The sequence below is a fragment of the Loxodonta africana genome, chromosome 6, assembly GCF_030014295.1.
Source record: "Loxodonta africana isolate mLoxAfr1 chromosome 6, mLoxAfr1.hap2, whole genome shotgun sequence".
In the NCBI taxonomy this organism is placed as follows: Eukaryota; Metazoa; Chordata; class Mammalia; order Proboscidea; family Elephantidae; genus Loxodonta; species Loxodonta africana.
This window is the reverse complement of record NC_087347.1, coordinates 34,890,196-34,912,191: the sequence shown is the minus strand read 5'-3', so window position 1 is coordinate 34,912,191 and position 21,996 is coordinate 34,890,196. Positions and strand designations below refer to the sequence as shown.

Here is a 21,996-nt window from a genome sequence, read left to right as displayed (position 1 = left end):
TGGTCAACCAGTAAGACATTTGTGCTATCAGCTTGTGGTTGCTACCTTGTCCAGTCCCTGGAGTGATATAACACAGTGGACCTGACAGAGGCTGTACCAGAGTCATAGCTCCAAACTTATTAGGTTACATAACCTAAGCCTTAGGGTTTTCATTTAAAATGAGAATAATAATAATAATAGTGATGATAATATTAATAACAATATTAACATTATTAAGCACTATTATATACCAGGAGCCCTGGTGGTACAGTGGTTAAGAGTTTGGCTGCTGACCAAAAGGTCAGCAGTTCGAATCCACCAGCTGCTCCTGGGAAACCATATGGGGCAGTTCAACTCCGTCCCGTTAAAGGGTTGCTGTAAGTCAGAACCGACCCCACGGTAATGGGTTTTTTGGTTTATTACATAATAGGTACTGTGCTAGGTACTTTACATATATTTACCCATGTAATCTTTTTTTTTTTTTTAATCATATAATAGTATCTACCCTACAACTTTGCTGTTAAGAATTAAAAAAGATATTCCATGTAAAGCCCTTAGCATAATGTCAAGTACAAAGTCACTGCAAGTGCTAGGTAGTTTTATTATTGGGTTGATCTTTCTTCATGAAGGACACTTAGTTTAAAGACACATAAGTCACTTCTTCCATTATTGTTACTACCATGAATCATTATTGTTACTACCATGAATCATTATTGTCTATTGATATGAAACCAAACTGGGATAAGACAATCTGTTCCACAAAAACGCCCTGATTAACATTAGACAAGTTTGGTTGCCCAACAGCGGCTGGAAGAAATTCATGGAATTTTCTCAACTCCGTCACGAGAACATCTGGCTGCACACTATTGGGCTAGGGATTGCCTGTATTTTAGACTGGCTACACATTCTTCCAATCTATATAAAAACTGAGTCTTTTCAGGCTCATATTCCAACTTGACATGCCAATGCTTTAAGGTCATAGCTATCCCCCCAAAAATTAAAGAATTAAATATAAGTAACATAAATAAATAGGTCATTTTTTAAATCCCATTTTAAAAATATAATATGTGTGTGGAAAAGTACACATATAAGTATGCCGCTCAAAGATATTTTACGATTTGAGTATACTCATGTAACCAGAAGCCAGATCAAGAATATTACTGGTATCACAGAAACCATTCCTCCCAATATTAGTAGATTTTTTTATGGAATTCTTTAACCTTGTATAGCAATTGGCTTCAGGATATTTTTTTTAATTTAGTATTTAATGCATTTTTGGAGAAAGCTTTATAAATTCTATTTAATTTCAGTAGAATAACTCTGATAATTCTTGTTACATACAGCATGGAACAAAAGAGGGTTTGCTAATTTTATTTATTTATTTATTTAAATAAGACAATTCTAATTGTAGGGCTTAACCCAGGCTGAAGATTAATCTACAAGGGACTTTGTAACAATATCCTTGGCTTAAACCTTATATACTACACTCTGTAATAAAGCAGCCCCATTAGTAAACTGTATTCACGCTAATGGGTTGCTTGAGGGGATAACCATCAGAGTCCCTGGTTCTGGTCCTTGCCAGTGAAAGTGCACCGGGAGTGAGTGATATAGTATTGTAATTATACAATTAGCCTTGTCAAGGCATAGAGCATTGGGATTAACAGAATCTTGAGTCTTAAAATGTGGCTAGCTGATAGATGACTGTCATTAAACTCATCCTTTGTTCGCTTTGAGATGGGGGAGATACTGAGCTTAGGAAAAGGCTCCGTAATGAAGGATAAAATCCTTGACCCATAGCCGCTCTTCTTCATGTGCTTATAACCGCTCAGCTCATCCTTCTTTTCCACAGCTAAACATATATTCTGTTCAGCTCTCACTTTAGCCCGATGAAAAATAAACAGCTGCCAACAAGCTCTTTGTAATCAATCAAATCTAGATGATAGAAAATGAAATCTTGTACAATTACTATTTTGCTTAATATTTCTAATCTTGACAATAATGGCTCTCAGTATACTACAGTCTTCTCCGTAGCTACATATAATTTTTTTTTTTTTGGCTTTATAGAACTAGTCTTCATCTTACCAACATTTATACTCCAAATATGTAAAAATAATATATGTGTTTATATGTGTGTGTGTGTGCACATACATACATACTACACTGGTTGTGTATAGTTCATAATACTAAGTAGAAGTAGTCTAATATTTTGAATTTTCTCAGAAGGGAGAAGATTGGCATAAAGCCTTAACTGCTTGCTCTCATTCATTTTCAGCCTGTCTTCATTATAACCCAATTTTCTTCCTTTCTGGCTCCATGCCCTTCTAAGTTTGATTGGGCTATCTCTTTTCCACAGCCAGTGACCTGCTAAACCACTTTCCTATGGTAATTAGGGGGTGCAGATGGGGGAGTGTAGATGTTCTCACTTAGTAATTCTAAGAGGATCTAATATTACTCGTTTGACTGTTGCATCCCTCCTAGGTCACATAACTACACAAAATCAAGTGTCTCATCTTCATAGGTACTTCTGCAAATTATTACTGCTAGAGTGAAACTTAAATTTCATAGTACTGGATGTTCACTATAATGCACAACACACAGTAAGTTAATGAGATCTTAAAAGAAATTAAGTCATCATTATAAAGCATGACCAGGACTTGAGTATAAAACAAACAAAACTAGGGGGTCGATATGCTTATAATGGTTACATTATATAGTTACAGTGGTTATATGCATTATGGTGATCAAATAGTTCTATACCTTGATTGTGGTCATTATACGACTCTATACCTGTTAGAGTGTTGCACAGAACATACACACACATATATAAATGAGTATGTGTAAAACCAATGAGACCTGAACAATTTTTGTGGATTGTACCAATGTCAGTTTCCTGGTTGTCATATTATACTGTCTTATGTGATATGTTACCATTGGGAGAAACTAGGTTTAGGGTAAATGGAACCTCTTTGTAGTAAGTTTTTTGCAACTTACTGTGACTATAAAAAGAACTATCTGAAGAAGGCATTGGGCAGATGTGAAAGGAAGCAAGTCAGTGTTTTGTTCTCAGTCCCACTATGGACTTTCTGTTTCCAGGCAAATAACTTCATCTCCTCATCCTGCATTTCTCATATCTGGAGCAGAATGCATGTCCTATCTCTCTGAATTACTCTAAATATGTTAAAATATGTGAGATAAATGACATTGCATACATACATTTTAAAGACCATGAATATATAGCACAACTTCCTGAGAGAAATATTGTAAGACTCAGCTACCTCTACAGTTTTAGAAACAAAAGCCACAGGGGAGCAGTGAACTAGATATGCCAGTCCTGGTTCTTTGACTCTGTATTTCAGAATCACTGTGCTCCTAAAATCTGCTATAATCCCAAGCTTCACATAGTCTTGACTAATAGATCTAATTGTGAACACTTTATACACATGCAGTACAATTTAATCCATTTGGATGGGATAGCTTTCACTTTTCTAACAAAAAAAGAGTTCATTAAAAGTACTAGCTACAGCATAAATTCACTCAGAAGAAATTAAGTTCTTTACTTTCTGCGTGTGTATGGTAGCTGAATGAAAACCTCTGCCATTTATAGAATTGAGTAACTTACAAAGCTGAATTAGAGTTGCTCAGCATGCCAAACAAAGCCACAGGCAAAGCTAAGCAAAGGAAAGCTTGCTATTTTATAGGTCAGGCAAGAAAAAGCCTAAGTAACTTCTCCTCTGAGTGAGGGCCCTTCATATTTCATGTAAACCCCAGGAAATAATTAAGGCTTCAGTGCAATTCTGGGACCTGTGCTTTAGAAGCTGCCTCAGTAAACTTTGTTTTCATCTGATACAATGGAGATTCTCTCTTATCCCTTACTGCCCCTTGTATATGGTCCTCCTTTAAGGCAATGACAATTTGGCATATAAATAAAAAACATGAGGTTGTTTCAGGGAGGGGATAAACACGATTCAAACTCAGCCAGGTGCTTTATCACCAATTTGGGAGGTTGCAATGTTATTAGACATGCCGATATAACGATGTAGAGAGAAAACTATTGGTGGAAAAGGGATATTAAAAAAGAATCCTTGGACGGTAAACCAAAACCACAAAAATCACACAGAAATAAAAACAAGCCAGCTGCTTCTCATTTGACATTCTGTAAGGGAAAAAAAAAAACTAATTAAATCACTAAAAATTATCGCAAGAGGTATATGACCTCACCTCTTAGACGAATTCTCTCTAATACTGTGGTAATTATTTCATCAAATTTATAAGCGAGGGGGGCTGGAAATGTTGAGGAGAGGCAAGATGGCTATGTAGGATAGGAATTTGAGACTTTGTCACTAGGAAGCAGTGTGGCCTTAAGCATGCTCTGTCACCATGACTTCCGTTTATCAACAACACAGGCACATCAGATGGTGTTAAAGCTGTTCTCACTGAGAACACAGGGGAACTTGGAGCCATGAAGCCCTCTCAACCCCCTTTTACTGCTGAAGTTAGGGCTCAGCTTTATTTGTTTAGATTTTCAAATAAGATTTCACACGAAGAAACAAATTCATGGCTTCAAAGGAAAAAAAAAATTAAATCACTAAACTAGAGAATCTTCTGGTGTTCCTTGCTGTGCCATTTCAAGAGGCTCCCATATTTATTTATTAAGTTTCATCATCTCTACAAAGGAACTTCTCTGGTCTGGGTTCTCTCCATGTGACTTTAAATTGGTTTTCTTTCTTTTTCGTACACAGCAAAATGATTTATAGAGATACCAATTTGCGTTTTGTTTTCTGCTTTGAAACAAATAAAGTCTGTGTTTTCTCACTGGGACTCCCCATTTTGAAAGGGATTTTAAGCACTTCTGTGCTGCAGTTCCTAAACTTGCAATTTTGACCACTAGCACCTGTGAGATAAGCCCGAGTTAGGGTTTGTTGTTTGAGAAATTGGCCTATTTTTACCTGGCAGTGGAGTTGAGGGTGGAGGTGGAAGATACTGAACTCATCAATTTGGAGAAAAATGATTAGGTTCTCTAAGACTGAAGAGGTAAGAGACATTGCTGGTGGCAATTCCAGAAGGGGGATGAAAGCTGGGTAAGGGGAGGCACCTATGCTCCTACTCTCACTATGAACTAAGAGGGGCTCCAGGGCCTCTCAGAAGATGGTGTATCAATGCATGCCTAGGCCCTGGGGGCTAGACATCATGAGACAAGGATTTGTGGGAATATACCCTGGCTAGCTTGATGGAGGAGAGCTTTGTGAAGCAGACTATCCCCTGTTTAGATAATTCAACAGCCAACCAATCCCTGATAAGTGGACGTGCCCAGCCAAGATCAAACAGCCACCTAGCTGAACCCAGGCTCATGAGTAATATTCATTTATGTTATATGCCACATAAAGAGAGGAGGCAATGATTTGGAAGCTCTAATGATTGTGCATGCCTAAGGGGAGCGGAGAGCTCTACTGCTATGGGGCTGACCAAGGACCACCTTTATGTACCAATTATGAATTTCAAGAAAATGGAGGTCCTGCCCTTATTTGCCAAATACTAGGTGTCTTAGTCATCTAGTGCTGCTATAACAGAAATACCACACGTGGATGGCTTTAACAAAGACAATTTCATTCTCTCACAGTCTAGTACACTTAAAGGCCCAATTCAGGGCATCAGCTCTCTCTGTGTCAGCTCTGGAGGAAGGTTCTTGTCATCAGTCTTCCCCTGGACTAGGAGCTTCTCTGTGCAGGAACCCCAGGTCCAAAGGACGTGCTCTGCTCCTGACACTGCTTTCTTTGTGGTATGTTGTGCTCCCTTTTGGCTTGCTTCCCTTTCCTTTTATTTCTTGTAAAATAAAAGGTGGTGCAGGCCACACTCCAGAGAAACTCTTTACATTGGATCAGGGATGTGACCTTGGTAAGGGTGTTACAATACCACCTTAATCCTCTTTAATATGAAATTACAGTCACAAATGGAGGACAACCATACAATACTGGGAATCATGCATGGCCTAACCAAGCTGACACACATTTTTGGGGAGACACAATCAATCTATGACACCACGTATGCTTCTTCAGACTTTTCACATCCCTAAAATAATCCTTGTGGGGAACTCACCGTGATATGATTAAAATGGCATTTCTGAACAACTTTGATAGGCAAGCTACCAGGCTGGAATAATTATAATTTAGAAAAAAAAAAAAAAGTGATGTTCCTTGAATCTGGTATTGCAGACTGACACATTTCTGTTTAACATGAGGAAATATCTGAAAAACTTCTCTGGGGAAGATTTGTCTTCTGTCCTCACAAGTGAACCCTTTATTTACATAAAGGTAAAACAATCCTCTTCTGAAATGGATGACCTTGAGAGCATTGCTCTGTGTAATTTTTTTAAGTTAGTATTTATTAAGCAACTACTAAGTGTCAGACAATGTTAAGATCTTGACACATTTTACTAATTTATTTAAATGTTACAAAAACCCTATGAGTTAGATATTATTATCTCTAATTTTTAGAGAAGGAAGCTCAGAGTTTAAGAAATTTACCCCAAGTTTCACTGCTAATGACTGGTATTGTTGGGATTCAAAGCCAGATTTTTCTAATTTCAAATTCATGTTCTTTCACCAGGATAATCATGATTCTCACAGGCTGTTTAGTATATTAATGAGTACAGCAATAAATGAGTATGAACGAATAAAGGAATATACATACATATTCCTGTTCTATAGAAACTGTTTAATTTTTCAGATTAACATCAGCTACCTCTATTTACTAATTATCTTCAAATTGGATAAACATAGGTGTCATGGACTGAACTATGTTCCCCCCAAAAATGTGTATAACAATTTGGCTGGGCCATGATTCCCAGTATTGTATGGCTGTCCTCCATTTATGATTGTAATTTTATGTTAAAGAGGATCTGGGTGGGATTGTAACACCCTTACTAAGGTCACAGCCCTGATCTAATGTAAAGGGAGTTTCCCTGGGGTGTGGCCTGCACCACCTTTTATTTTACAGGAGATAAAAGGAAAGGTAACAAGCAGAGAGTGGGGGACCTCATACCACCAAGAAAGCAATGCCAGAAGCAGAGTGCTTCCTTTGGACCCGGGGTCCCTGTGTGGAGAAGCTCCTAGTCTGGTGGAAGGGAGGAGATTGATAAGAAGGCTGACAGAGAGAGAAAGCCTTCCCTTGGAGCTGATGCCCTGAATTTGGACTTTCAGCCTACTTTACTTTACTTTGAAGAAATAAATTTATCTTTGTCAAAGCCATCTACTTGTGGTATTTCTGTCATAGCAGCACTAGATGACTAAGACAATAGTTTTGATTTATTTTATGTAGATATAAGTATTCTCACTTGCCAAAAGAGGAAAAAGACTCTTAAAAGTCCCATAAGTATGATCCAGGATTCAAACCCAGATTGTACTTCTCCAAGGTTCATGTTCTCTTTGCCGCACAAGGCTATCTTTTTGTAAAGTGTATAAATTGATTAATTTTGACAATAATAATAATAATACATTATTATTTTGTTTAATATCATGATAACAACATGTAGTAAGCATAGATATTCTGGCAGCAATTGTGGAAAATCAATGCATACTCTCAACCATCACAACAGCACTAAACTTATGCCCATTTTACAGATAAGGAAACAGATTTAGAGATGTTAAGAAATTTGATGAAATTATTACAGATAGTAAGTAGTAGAGTTAGAACTGGAACCCAGTTCTGCTTTATTCTGAATTCTGTCGTCATAACTGTTGTATTACACCATCTCTCATCTCTCACTGCATGAAGAAATATCTTTTCTTTACTCAGTTATTGTCTATCTTTTCCAGTAGAATAGAATATGTGTGCTGTAAGGACTTTTTTATTATTATTATTATTTTTAATCCCCAGAGCCTAGAATAGTACTTGTTACATCATAACCCAATATGTTTTTAAATGAATTGATAAATGATTCCTTCTGGTTAGACAAAGACCATAGATATCTCACTTTGGTGACTCAATTCTCAAGTCTTTAAATAAGAAATGGTTCTAAGAAATAGACAGACACCCTGCAAGAATTTACTCATTAGGCTATCTCTTTAGGAAAAGAAAACAACAATTCAACAGTAAACAACAATTCAACAGTACCTCTCCAAGAAATAATCAATTAATTATCCAGGATACTGAACTTTGTTGTTCATTCTTACACTAGTTTGCAGTGTGAACCTAGAACAGTTGCTAACGGTGTTCACCATGTATAAATTTCACCACTGAGTCAGACTTATGCCAATGACTCTCAAAAATCTAATAACAATTCATCAGAATACTTAGTGCTTTTTAAAGATAAGTAATGGCAGTAATAAACGATAAACTATAAACTACTTTCATCCTTGTCTCTATCAAAAAGTGGTTATATGACTAGAAAAAAAAGTTTTTAATTTTCATTTAAACTGTATATTTTCATTAAGTGGGGTTCAGGTATGTCCGTAATACTAGAGCTGCTAATTTCAATATTAATTTTCTATTTCATCTTTATAAAATATAACAATTTCTTTGTTTAAAAAAAAAGAAACCCATTCAGTTACCTGGTATTCACAAATTTCTAAACGGTATTAAATGTGATTCAAAAGGCACTTTGAGTAATGACAACAGATTTTTCCTATTCATAAAAAAGTAAAATGATCAAAATCAATTGCATTAAAAAAACCAGTATTAACCTTCAGATTATCATTACACGTTGTCTATAAATGTTCCTTGCTTAACTGCTATGTAATAATATGCACACATTTTACAATTTTGAGAATGTTAGTAGTCTTCTGTCACTTCCCCAGACTATTAATTTATTATTTTTTTAATTTTACAGTTTGTATGTGGATATTACTGAGGTACATTTACAGATAGAGCCTAGTTTTGACTTGAAACAAATCAGAAATTTCAGTTCCCAGGTCATGCATTTTACTGACACCATACATTAGGATTTGAGTCTAACTTTTATTCACGCAGAAAAAAATGGTAGAATAGAGTGGGGATTGATGGCTTTCTGTCACTCTGGGTAGCTATTGCTAGAGAAAAATGAAAAAGAAGAAATAAAGATGAATGAAGGCTCTGCTCACAGAACATGTTCACATCTTCAAGAAGACTTCACACCTGTTCATGTGACTTCACATCTTAACACAGGAATCTGTTCTCCTTCAGATCCTTGTGAGCTATATGTTTTTAACTGAGAGAGGTTCTTCATCTCTCATCTTTGCCCCTTTTGCTAACTCCCAGTCTGCCACCAGTGAAGAAGAAAACAAGTTTCACAGATACCCCTAAATGGTTCACAAAAAGTAAGGTTTCCTAATAGAATTTGGGCTAGCTCCAATTAGCAATATTATATGGACAAGGAAAATAACCTGGGGACATAGTAGAGTGGGAAATGGGAAAAAAAAAAAAAAAAAAAAAAGCTTAATGGAGAAAATATAACGAGCTGACCTAAAAATCATGGTGACCTTTGGAACAACACAAGTTTTCTCAGAAAATATAAATGCCTGATTCAATCTACTTGCAAAAATGATATTACTGAATATTTCTGTTGATAGGCTGAATCTACACTTTGAGGAATGGTAATGGAATTTCTAGCCATAAAAAAATAAAATTAATGAATGCATAAAAAATACAGAGAGCAGTCTCACATAGAGTAAGTACTTGATAATATTAGTTATAATTATTATTTCTTAAACATACTATTAAATTCTCCACAGGTATGGTATAATTCAAATAAATATAAGTTGGTTATTTTATAGCACCACCCCTTTTCCCCCCAGCTTTGCCAATAAAAAAGGGATACAGCCAAAATTGTCTTGGAAGAAGTATAACCAGAATGCTCCTTAGAAGCAAGGATGGCGAGACTGCATCTTACATACTTTGGACATGTTGCCACGGTGAATCAGTCCCTGAAGAAGCACATCATGTCTGAAAAAGTACAGGGTCAGTGGAAATGAGGAAGATCCTCAGTGCGATGAATTGACCCAGTGGCTGAACAATGGGCTCAAGCATAACAATGACGGTAAGGATGGCACAGGACTGGGCAGTGTTTCGTTGTGTGGTATATAGGGTCACTATGAGTCAGAACCGCCTCTGCAGCACCTAACAACAACAGCCAAAATGAAACTGGGCATTGGAGCAATTATAATGACATCTTGCTTACTTCCATGAGTCTCTCTCGGTGAAAATCAGGAGCAAAGGAAGAGTCCTCTAAGTTACTGAAAGAGCGGTTCGTAAAGTACCTGTATTTATTCAGAACATATTCATTCATATTTTACAAACAATTCTAAAACAATTCTCTGTTCTGTGGCTTTGACCTATAGCTAATAATAGAATGTTTTTAAACACCCACTATATTCTTGGAGCTGAGCCACGTACCTTTGTACATGGGCTTGTTTGTTTAATCTTTACAAATCCCTGTGAAGTATGTATTAGTTTTCCTATTGCTGCTGTAATAATTTACTACCAATTTAGTGGCTTCAAACAACACAAATTTATTCTCTTACAGTTCTGGAGGTTACAGTCTGAAATGAGTTTCACTAGACTGAAATCAATACATGGGCAGGCCTGAATTCCTTCTGGAGCTTGTAGGAAAGACTCTGTTTCCTTGGTCCCTATGTTCCTCAGTTTGTGGCCCCTTCTTCCATCTTCAAAGCACATCGCCCCAACCACTTCTTCTATCCTTACATCTTTCTTCTCTCTCAATTTGCTCTTTTTGCCTCCCACTTGGGCCCACCCAGATAATTCATCATAACCTCGCGATCTCAATGTTCTTAAGTTAATCATACCGCAAAGTCCCTTTTACCATGTAAGGTCCGTATTTACAGGTTCCAAGATTTGCACATACCTGGATATCTTTGAGGGGTCATTATTCCACCATAATTCAGGCAGATATTATTATTCTCATTTTGCAGATGAGAAAAAACATGTAGTAATTATTGATTCAACTCTATACATTGAGAAACTAAAATTCTGAGAGGTTGAGTAAATTACTCAGGCTCATAAAACTGAAAAGACATCAGCATTTAAATCTAGGCCTTCCTAACTGTGATTTTTTTTTTTTCCCCTACGCAATTCTGCTCCCAAAGTTGGAAAAAAGATGAAGCAAGGGCTAACTCCTTAAAGGTAGATTTTTTTTTTTTTCAGTTGAGCTAAACGTATTTATTAAATATTTACTGAATGACTATGTAAGATCAAATTTTAGGTGCTGGGAATAAATATGAATCAGTCTCTAAGTAATCACATCTCCTCTTAACTATTTAAAAATTTTACATATGTGTATATATATATATATATATATATATATATACTGCTTAAATTTATGTCTCTAGTCCCAATCCCTTTTTTGAGCACCAAAACTAACAGCCTAATTGACGTCTCCTGTTTCATGTCCCATAAAATGTTGTAACTTGTCATGCGTGGAACTGAGCTCTTGATTATTCCCATACAGAATTGTTCATCCCTCAGCCTTCACTGTCTCAGGAAATGGTACTACCACACTCCACTCTCTCACCGTCCATGGCTAATCAACAAACAAATGTTTTAAATTTTGTCTTAAAAATATTTTTGATTCCATCTATTTCTCCTTATTTCCATTGCCCCCAGACTCCTAACTGATATCTTCATTTCCATTCTTGTATCCCTTCAATCAAATTTCCATACATACACTGACGTTATCTCTTTAGAACATAAATTGGATTATGTCACTTCCATGTTAAAATACTTCAGTAATTCCCAACTGCATTTATAACAAAACCAAAATTGTTTTGCTGTAGGTCATTACTTTGCACCTTGATCTGCTTAAGACCAAGAGTTCCTTTCACTCTCCAAATTGTCCAGTTTGGATAATAAATCACATGGTTATCCTAACTATGGGGTCCTGTGTAATCTTTCCTCTGCCTGAAATCTTCTTCCCGTAGCCAGAACCTTTTGTCTCAGGACTCAGCGTGGTCTTCCCTTAACTATCCCGTATATTTATTCTTCTTCTTCAAAATATGAACCACAGTGTTTAACCCTGGACTTAACTGTTTTATTTCTTAAAAGTCTGTTCAACCTTTTAGGGTATACAAAGAGAACCAGGATCATGTTCATGTTTTTACTCTAGTTTTTAGGTGCCATGGAATCTATTTCAACTCACAGTGATCTATGTGACAGAACAGAACTGCCTCATGGGTCTTCTTGGCTGTAATTTTTACAGAAGCAGATTGCCAGATCTTTCTCCTGTAGAGTTGCTGTGTGGGTTCAAACTGCCAAACTTTTAATTACCAGCCAGACGCTTAATCATCGGTGCCTTATGTCCAGGTTATTTATTCCTATATACCTTAGTCAGCATAGTCCCTGGCACATGTTAAGATCTCAAAAATACCTTTTGAAGGATTGATGACAAAGTAATCCTGCCATATAATCAAAGAAATATGTAAACAAATAGTGTAACATTTAAATAATATGAATGTGTTCAGGACATCGATGACCAAAACTAGTATCGAAGAGGAAGAGGAAGTGGTTACTTCTATTTAGAGAGAAAGAGAAAGGAAGGCTCTGTGAAAGGAGGTGGTCCAATCAACACTGAAAGATGACTAAGATCATGTAGTGTGAATGAAAAGGTTGTGCGGAAAGATTTCTTCTAAGCAGAGGGAATGGTATTTGCAAAGCCAGAGAGGCATAAAACTGTGTGAGCATTCAGGGAACTCAAAGCATTTCTATTGTTAGACTTTATAGTCTTACAAAATGATATCTTAATGCCACAAATCTTTGAGGACAAAACCTAAATTGTAGAGAACACCGAAGGGAAAATATAGAGAGCTAAGGAATTTCAGGTAGCTTTGTTTAATTTACAGTCCTATGATGATTTTAGAATTTTGATTGCATATTTATCTTACCTTATAAATTATGGAAGGTCTTAGACAAATAAATCAGTTTTGAAGACTCTCATTTAAACTTCATTACCATAAAGAATTTTCTCAGTTGTTTTCATCACTTAATATTCACAAAATTATAATAAATAGTCCATAGAGAAAATATATTGAGACTTGAGGGTGTATAAACTGGGCTTTTCCCTTATTTTCTGGGTTTTACTTTTAAGAATTATCTCAAATTTCTGATCTTGGTAATTTATTCTTATATATTCTGAGGCCATAGAAAGAAACAGGCCAAATCTACTAAATTAACATTTTGATAATTATACAAATGCAAAGATGAATATATGTATATATAAAAAACCCCAGTCATATTTTGATGTAACTAAGAGTTGAAGTAGTGAATTAAAATTCACCTTGACCTTATTTCTCTAAAAATAAAATATTCAAGAAAGATACTTTGAATAGAAAGTCATATATGGTTCCTTTGAACATAAAGAATGTATACCAGAGGTTTTACACCAGTGAACTACAGGACATAAATGCTACGCTTGGCCCTGAAAATGCTTCAAAAGTTTGAGCCAAGATTTAAATTTGAGAGAATTTACATAAAAGTTCAGAACTTTGGTCCCTCTTGAAAAATTGGAAAATCAGATTAATCTGGTAATATTCCCCCCAAACCACAGCGCCCTGGGAATGAGTAGTTGCTCTCTAGTTCACCAGAAAAGCCCCCATCCCTACCACATCCCCCTCCATAACTTGTACTTCATATGAGACCTCTTGCCAGATCAAAAAAGGCCAATCATTGAAGCCCAAGTGAGAATCATCAAGACATCTAGGAGAATATTTAGAATTTAATCATTCGTAATAGTAAGAATTGTTGAAAGTAGTCTGTTTCATTAAAATCATCTAAAAACGGAACAATTCAGACATTCAACTTTTTCTTTCTTTGGTTTTGTTTGGTTATTAACTACGCTACACCAAATCAAACAAAAGAACAAACAAATCCAGTCAAACAATTCTTTAAGCATCTGGTCAACGCAACATTAATGGCATGATCTAATTACCCCCAAATATCTAAGTACATCATGTGTTTGATCTGTAGTTTGCATGTCAATGCTACCTTATATATTTCAGTATCAGGCATAATTTATCTTATTTAATAGGTGAAAGTCTTGACATGCTATTCCAGATGAGGGGACATAAGCCCAGAAATGCTATTTCCACTGGAAGTGACAACACTTACCTTAGCTATCTGGACACACCAGTTAAGCAGCAGCTGTGAACCAATGTTATCCTTGTGTTCATGGACGTAATCCAACAGGCAGCCATGGGGCATAAGCTGCGTGACCAGTTGAATGGTTGGGCTCAGACACACACCCAATAATCGAACTAGGTGTGGATGGTCCATACTTGCCATGATCAGAGCTTCCTGTAAGAAATAGATACAATGCCATCATTTCATCTCAAATTACAATCACAGTTACTTGCATTATATTAACAAGGCTGATAATGTTACTGAAAATGTACTTTCAAATTCAATGGAGTCAAAAATAAAAAGACATTATTGTAACTATTATGTTCCAAAGTAATTTAATTCTATGAAATAAAATGAGAAGCAAAGACTATACATTTATTAAATTTGAAGATGTCATAGAATAACTGCTTATAAAATTAAAAACAATATTTTCTCTTTTGTCATATGGAAAACACTAGATTTTATTTATTACTTAGTAAATTGAGATTGAGCCCCGACTTATACTGTGGATTTTTATACTTTGATCTTTCTTTTAAAGTGGAAATAACTTATACAAGTACAGTTATTTGGAATAGAATAAGGTAATCTACCTTATTAAGTCACCCATTATGGTGTGGAGTTGGACAGCACACACATATGTATTTATGTAATGCAATGTATAAATTGTAAATACTAAAAAAAATACAGACTCATACAATTTAAAAAATATGCCCATTGTGAATTTATATAGAAGACTAAACATTCTTATAAGATATTTTTCTCCCCAATTTTTTTTTTTTTATGCTCTGTCTCAATGCTTTTGCTTATTCTAGATATACCGTGTTAAGTGGAATCGTACATTATTTGTCCTTTTACGTCTGGCTTATTTTTTTTATAGTGACCCTACAGGACAGGGTAGAACTGCCCCATATGGTTTGCAAGGCTATAAATCTTTACGGAAGCAGACTGCCACATCTTTCTCCTGCGGAGTGGCTGGGGTTGCAAACCATCGACATTTTGATTAACAGTCAAGCACTTATCACTGCACCACCGTGGCTCCTTTGATTTTATTTACTATAAACATTTGAAATAAAGCAAACCATTGTAGTTATAAGTGAAGTAAAGGCAAGAATGCTAGCCAGCTTAAATTACCTGCTGTTTAATCCACTATCGACTGCTTAAATTTACAGTATAAACCAGAGGATAACTTCACTGAACTTGTAAACTTATCAGCTGCATACATATAAATACATACAAACACAATACTACATAAGCAGAAGTATATATTAAAATTAAATATTAAATTAACATAAATGTTAATATCTAATTACATTATAGTCATACTGATTCTGCCTATTTCTCTTTTGAAGTCCCTGGGTGCTGCAAATGGTTAATGTGCTCGCTCCTAGCCCAAAGGATGAAGGTTTGAGTCTACCCAGAGGCAGCTCAGTAGAAAAGACTGGCCATCTACTTCTGAAATATCAGCCACTGAGAACTCTATGGAACGCAGTTCTACTCTGAAACAGGGGGTTGCTATGAGTCAGAACTGACTTGATGGCAACTGGTTTTTACTGGTTTTTATTTCTCTTTTGGTGGCTCTTAGCTTTCCATGTACGTAGAAGTCACCTAGAGCGATCATTAAGAATGTAGCTTTCCTGGCCCCACTCCCAGACAATCAAGTGTAGAAGTGGTCTTAGGAACGTGCCTTGTACCAAGCTTCCCAGGTAAGCTATTGCAGGAAAACGTGAAACTCTGAGAGCTTCTTGTATATCTTGTTGTCCATCAAATATGTATCGCTATAATCTACTCCAAGAGTAACAGCATGTCCGTTGTTTTATTCACGTTATAATCCTATGAAGCAGTCGAAAAAGATAGTATTACTCAGCTGTAAAATAAGAAAACTGTAGGCTGAGTGAGATTACTGCCCTGGGTTACATGGCTGGTAGGAGTAGGATCAGTTTTAAGACTCAGAATTCTTGGTTCCTCCAAAAAACCAAATCCATTGCCATCAAGTCAGTTTCGACTCATAGCCATACTAGAAGACAGAGTAGAACTGCCCCATAGGGTTTCCAACAAGTGGCTGGTGGATTTGAACTGACAACCTTTTGGTTAGCAGCCAAGTTCTTAACTACTTCACCACCAGGGCTCCTCCTGGTTCCTAGCAAAATGTTATTTCTTATGACAGTGAAAATAACACAATTTTTTACTCTAGTTCCATCAGTATTTAGTATGGTAGATACTTTTCTTGTTAAAAAAAAAAAAAAAAAGACACCCCTAAATGCCTGAGATTAGCCATACCAGAATGAATTCGGTTGTGTTACACTTCAGTTTATGAAGAACAATTAAAATGCAACAAATATGTGCTCACAGATAAACTGCCATCGCTTATGACATGCTTTCGGAGAAAGCAAAAGAAAGCCTCTTCTCTGTTTTGTTGAGAGTTGCATGTGCTACAGGCCATTTTAAGATAAAGACAATGATGAAATTTATTAATTGAAAAGATTTTGACAAAATCTTTTGTCAAAGGTGACAAACAGATTTTGAGATTATTTTGGGCTTCTTTATCAGGATGAAATACATAACAGGTTTTTTTTTTTCCTCCCCAACTCAAGGAGTAATGATAATTTAATTCAAATATGCATTTAAAAAGTTTACATCAGAGGAATGTAAAAAAGTTGCATGAAAGTTCTCTTTTAAAAAATCTATTAGTAAGTCCTGGCAAAAAAGCTGGGTTTGTATTAAGGAAAATTGCTCATCACACTACAAAGAGTATTTGAAACCAAATTGCAGAGTATTTGCATAATAGTTCTCTTTTTTTGAGAAAGAAAAGATGAACAAGACACTAATTGTAGGTTTTATTTTTTCATAAAGGAAATAGCAGATGGCTCTTTTGGCGGCTAGGGGAATAGATAAAGAAAAGAGAATGTGGATACATTTAGAGTGATGAGTGGGATGGAGAAGGAAAAAAAATCCTAATATTTTAATCATGGAGCACTGGGTTTCAATAAATTACTCCTTGTTAAAATTAATAATGTCCTTGGTTACCTATCTCTATGTGCGGCCTCATGGAAACAATTTTGGAATCTTTGCTGTTGTCACTAGAAAATGTCACTGAAGGTCACTGGAATAAATATAAGTTGACAGGTCTATCATTTATATTCCAGAAATAAAAAATTAATCTTGTCTTTGTTTTCCTTTTTAAAATTTTTTTCTTGTAGGTGAATTAAAGAGTTTTCTCATTGGACAGAGGGAAAGGATGTAATAGGTGCTACACAGAAAACTCTAAAGCAAGAACATTTTTCTTTATAATAAGTTCTGGTTTGAATAAGGACCTTTTTTTTAACTACCAAGGGACTACCAAGGCATAGACAAAAAGCTCTGAAGCATGTGTGCCATTAGTCTCTAGCCATATGCCATTTGTATCTCTATTTCAGTCTGAAGGGAGGACATTTCTGTACAATAATAAAAGTGAGCAAGACCATTTGTCACATTAAGGGATCATTTTGCCCAGCCTGTAGATATTTATACCTTGCCACTTAAATTTGTTTTCTTACTTATTCTGGCTCATTCTTTCACAAAAAGGAAGAAAGAAAGAAAGAAAGAAAGAAATATATGTATGGCCAGTGCATACTTATGGGCTATTCTCTTTTTTTAAAAAATGTTAACATCAGCCAAACTTTCACTTTTTCATTATGTCTATGGACCATTAATTCAATACCCTTCAGCTGAAAATAGAGAAAATCTCATTGCATCAGGGATACAGAAGATAAAAAGGAAGATAGAGAAGAAGAAAAGATAGGCAATTAATGTAGGCCTATAAAACCGTGCTTAAAGCAGCAGCCAGCAGATTTGGAACACTAAAAAGAAATGCTGCCCCTAAAGATAGTGAGGGTGATGGTGATGAAGAAAACACAGAAGATAATGACGATAGCAATGATGAAAAATAAAATTACTGGTGCATAATAATGTTTTACAACCCTGCTTTGGCACAGATGGTACCCAGATAATAAAATAAATAAAATCTCCATCTGTTATTTCATGTCTAGAATAAATAATAATTTACTTGTGCAAGTAGGTGAACAGCAACTGGACGAGCTGCATTAATATACCATCAGTTTGAGTTTGAACACGCTGCTCAGTGGTTTAGTACTCCTTTCCAATCTCTGGCATCATTTTTGTGGACTTCAACAACCAAGATTATTACCCTCCTAACCACTCGTCAACTGGACCAATAAGGAACATCACGATAAATGGAGAAAAGATTGAGGGTGTCAATGATTTCATTTTACTTGGATCCACAATCAACACTCATGGAAGCAGCAGTCAAAAAATCAGAAGACGCATTGCATAGGGAAAATCTGCTGCAAAAGATCTCTTTAAAGTGTTGAAAAGCAAGGATGTCACCTTGAGGACTTAGGTGCCCCTGACCCAAGCCATGGTGTTTTCAATTGCTTCATACACATTTGAAAGCTGGACAATGAATAAGGAAGACAGAAGAAGAATTGATACCTTTGAATTGTGGTATCAGCAAGAATATTGAATATACCATGGACTGCCAAAAGAATGAACAAATCTGTCTTGGAAGAAGTACAACCAGAATGCTCCTTGGAAGCAAGTATAGAGTGACTGTGTTTCACATACTTTGGACATGTTGCCAGGAGGGATCATTCCCTGGAGAAGTATATCATGCTTGTTAAAGTAGAGCATCAGCCAAAAAGGCGAATACCCTCAACCAGATGGATTGACATAGTGGCTGCAAAAATGGACTCAAGCATAGTAACAATTGTGAGGATGGCGCAGGATTGGGCAGGGCTTCTTTCTATTGTGCGTAGGGTCGCTATGAGTCGGAACTAACCGGATGGCACCTAACAACAACAACAGCCACTTGTCTGTTAATTTGTTGTACGGTGGTGGCTTGCATGTTGCTGTGATGCTAGAAGCTATGCCACTGGTATTCCAAACATCAGCAGAGTCACCTATGGTGGATAGTTTTCAGCAGAGCTTCCAGACTAAGACAGAATAGAAAGAAGGACCTGGCTATCTACTTCTAAAAAGAAGGCCAGTGAAAACCTTATAAATAGCAGCAGAACATTGTCTGGTATAGTGCCAGACAATACCCTCAGATTGTAAGGTACTGAAAATATGAATGGGGAAGAGCTGTCTCCTCAAAGTACAGTAGACCTTAATGACGTGGATGCAGTAGAGCATTTGTGATATTCATCTATTGTTGTAGGATGACTCAAAATGAGAAGAAACAGCTGCAAACATCCATTAATAATTGGAATGCAGAATGTATGAAGTATGATTCAAGGAAAATTGGAAAACATGATTAATAATAAATAAAATGGAACACATAATTATCAATATCTTAGGCATTATTAGTGAGCTGAAATGCTCTGCTTTGGCCATTTTGAATCAGACAATCATATGGACTACTATGCTGGTAATGACAAACTGAAGATGAGTGGCATTGCAGTCCTTGTCAAAAAGAACATTTCAAGACCTATCCTAAAGTACAATGCTGTCAGTGGTAGAATAATATCCACGCACCTACAAGGAAGACCAGTTAATACGACTATTATTCAAATTTATGTACCAGGCAGTAATGCCAAAGATGAAGAAATTGAAGATTTTTACCAACTTCAGCAGTCTGAAATTGATCAAACATGCAATCAAGATGCACTGATAATTACTTACTGATGATTGGAATGCAAAAATTGGAAACAAAGAAGAAGGATCAATAGTTGGGAAATATGGTCTAGGTAATAGAAACTATACTGGAGATCCATGACAGAATTTTTCAAGACCAACAACTTACTCATGATAAATAGCTTTTTTCAACAACATAAACGGTGACTATTTTTTTTTTTTTTATACACATGGGCCTTACTGAATGGAAAGCACAGAAATCAAATCAACTACATCTATGGAAACAGACAATGGAAGAAGCTTGATATTATCAGTCAAAACAAGGCCAGGGATCGACTGCAACAGACCATCAAATGCTCAAATGCAAGTTCAAGTTGAAGATGAAGAAAATTAAAACAAGTCCATGAGAGCAAAAGTATAAACTTGAGTATACCCCACGTGAATTTAGAGACCATCTCAAGATTTGACACATTGAACTCTAATGACCAAAGACCAGATGAATTATAGGATCACCTTCAGGACATCATACATGAAGTAAGCAAAGGTAATTAAAAGACAAGAAAGGAAGGAAAGACCAAAATGGATCTCAGAAAGACTCAGAAAATTGCTCTTGAATATAGAGGAGCTGAAGTGGAAGGAAGAAATGATCACATAAAAGAGATAAAGAGAAGATTTCTAAAGGGCAGCTTGAGAAGACAAAGGAAAGAATTACAATGAAATAAGCAAAGGCCCCGAGCAGAAAACCAAAAGTGAAGAATACACTCGTCATTTCTCAAGCTGAGAGAACTGAAGAAAAAATTCAAGACTCAAGTTGCAATTTTGAAGAATTTTATGGGCAAAATATTGAATGACGCAGGAAACATTAAGAGGTGATGGAAGGAATACATAGAGTTACTGCACAAAAAAGAATTGGTCGACATTCAACCATTTCATAATGTAGCAGATGATCAAGAACCAATGGTACTGAAGACAGAGGTCTAAGCTGCACTAAAGGCACTGGCAAAAAACAAGTCTCCAGGAAACGACAGAACACCAACTTAGACGTTTCAACAAACGATGCAACGCTGGAAGCATTCACTTGTCTGTGCTAAGAAATTTGGAAGCTACTTGGCTAACTGATTAGAAGAGACCCATATTTGTGCCCATTCCAAAGAAAGGTCATGCAACAGAATGCAGAAATTATTAAACAGTATCACTAACATCACATGCAAGTAAAATTTTTCTGAAGATAATTCAAAAACTTTTGCAGCAGTACATTGAAATGGAACTGCCAGAAATTCAGGCCGGGTTCAGAAGAGGACATAGAACTAAGGATATCATTGCTGATGTCAGTTGGATTTTGGCTGAAAGCAGAGAATACAAGAACGATGTTTACTTGTGTTTTACTGACTATATAAGGCATTTGACTGTGTGGATCATAACAAGTTATGGATAACATTGCAAAAAATGGGAGTTTTAGAACGCTTAATTGTGCTCATGAGGAACCTATACATAGATCAAGAGGCAGTTATTCAGACAGAACAAGGGGATATTGAATGGTTTAAAATCAGAAAAGGTGTGCTTCATGGTTGTATCCTTTCACCGTACTTATTCAATTTGTATGCTAAGCAAATAATCTGAGAAGCCGGACTATATGGAAAGAACTCAGAATCAGGATTGGAGGAATACTCATTAACAATCTATGATATGCAGATAACACAACCTTGCTAACTGAAAGTGAAAAGAACTCAAAGCCCTTACTTATGAAGACCAAAGACTACATCTTCAGTATGAATTAGACCTCAACATAAAGAAAACAAAAATCCTCACAACTGGACCAATATTGAGTATACCATGGACTGCCAGAAGAACAAACAAATCTGTCTTTGAAGAAGTACAGTCAGAATGCTCCTCAGAAGTAAGGGTGGTGAGACTTGTCTCACGTATTTTGAACATGTTATCAGGAGTGACCGTCTCCAGAGAAGGACGTTATATTTGGTAAATTAGAGGGTCAGAGAAAAAGAGGAAGACCCTCAACAGATGGACTGACGTAGTGGCTGCAGTAATGGGCTCAAACATAGCAAAGATTGTGAGGATGGCGCAGGACTGGGCAGTGTTCCATTCTGTTGTACACAGGGTTGCTATGAGTTGGAACTGACTGGATGGCATCTAAGAACAACAACAAAAACCTTTGGAAATAAATCATTTTTACATTTCAATTCTGTATCATTCCCTATTGGGTGCTTGTATCTTAGATTTGAACATTAAATTGGTAGACAATAATTTTCTATCCCTTTAGTTGGAAACCCT

At 36.2% G+C, this 21,996-nt stretch overlaps 1 protein-coding gene across 1 annotated transcript in view; it reads right to left on the bottom strand.

The window, feature by feature from the left end:
* The window catches only part of ERBB4 (erb-b2 receptor tyrosine kinase 4), a 1,250,799-nt gene that overhangs the window by 169,788 nt on the left and 1,059,015 nt on the right, over window positions 1-21,996 (bottom strand). The window contains exon 20 of the mRNA XM_064286721.1: window positions 14,068-14,253. Within this exon, the coding sequence (XP_064142791.1) occupies window positions 14,068-14,253 (186 nt within the window). The remainder of the gene's footprint in view (window positions 1-14,067; window positions 14,254-21,996) is intronic.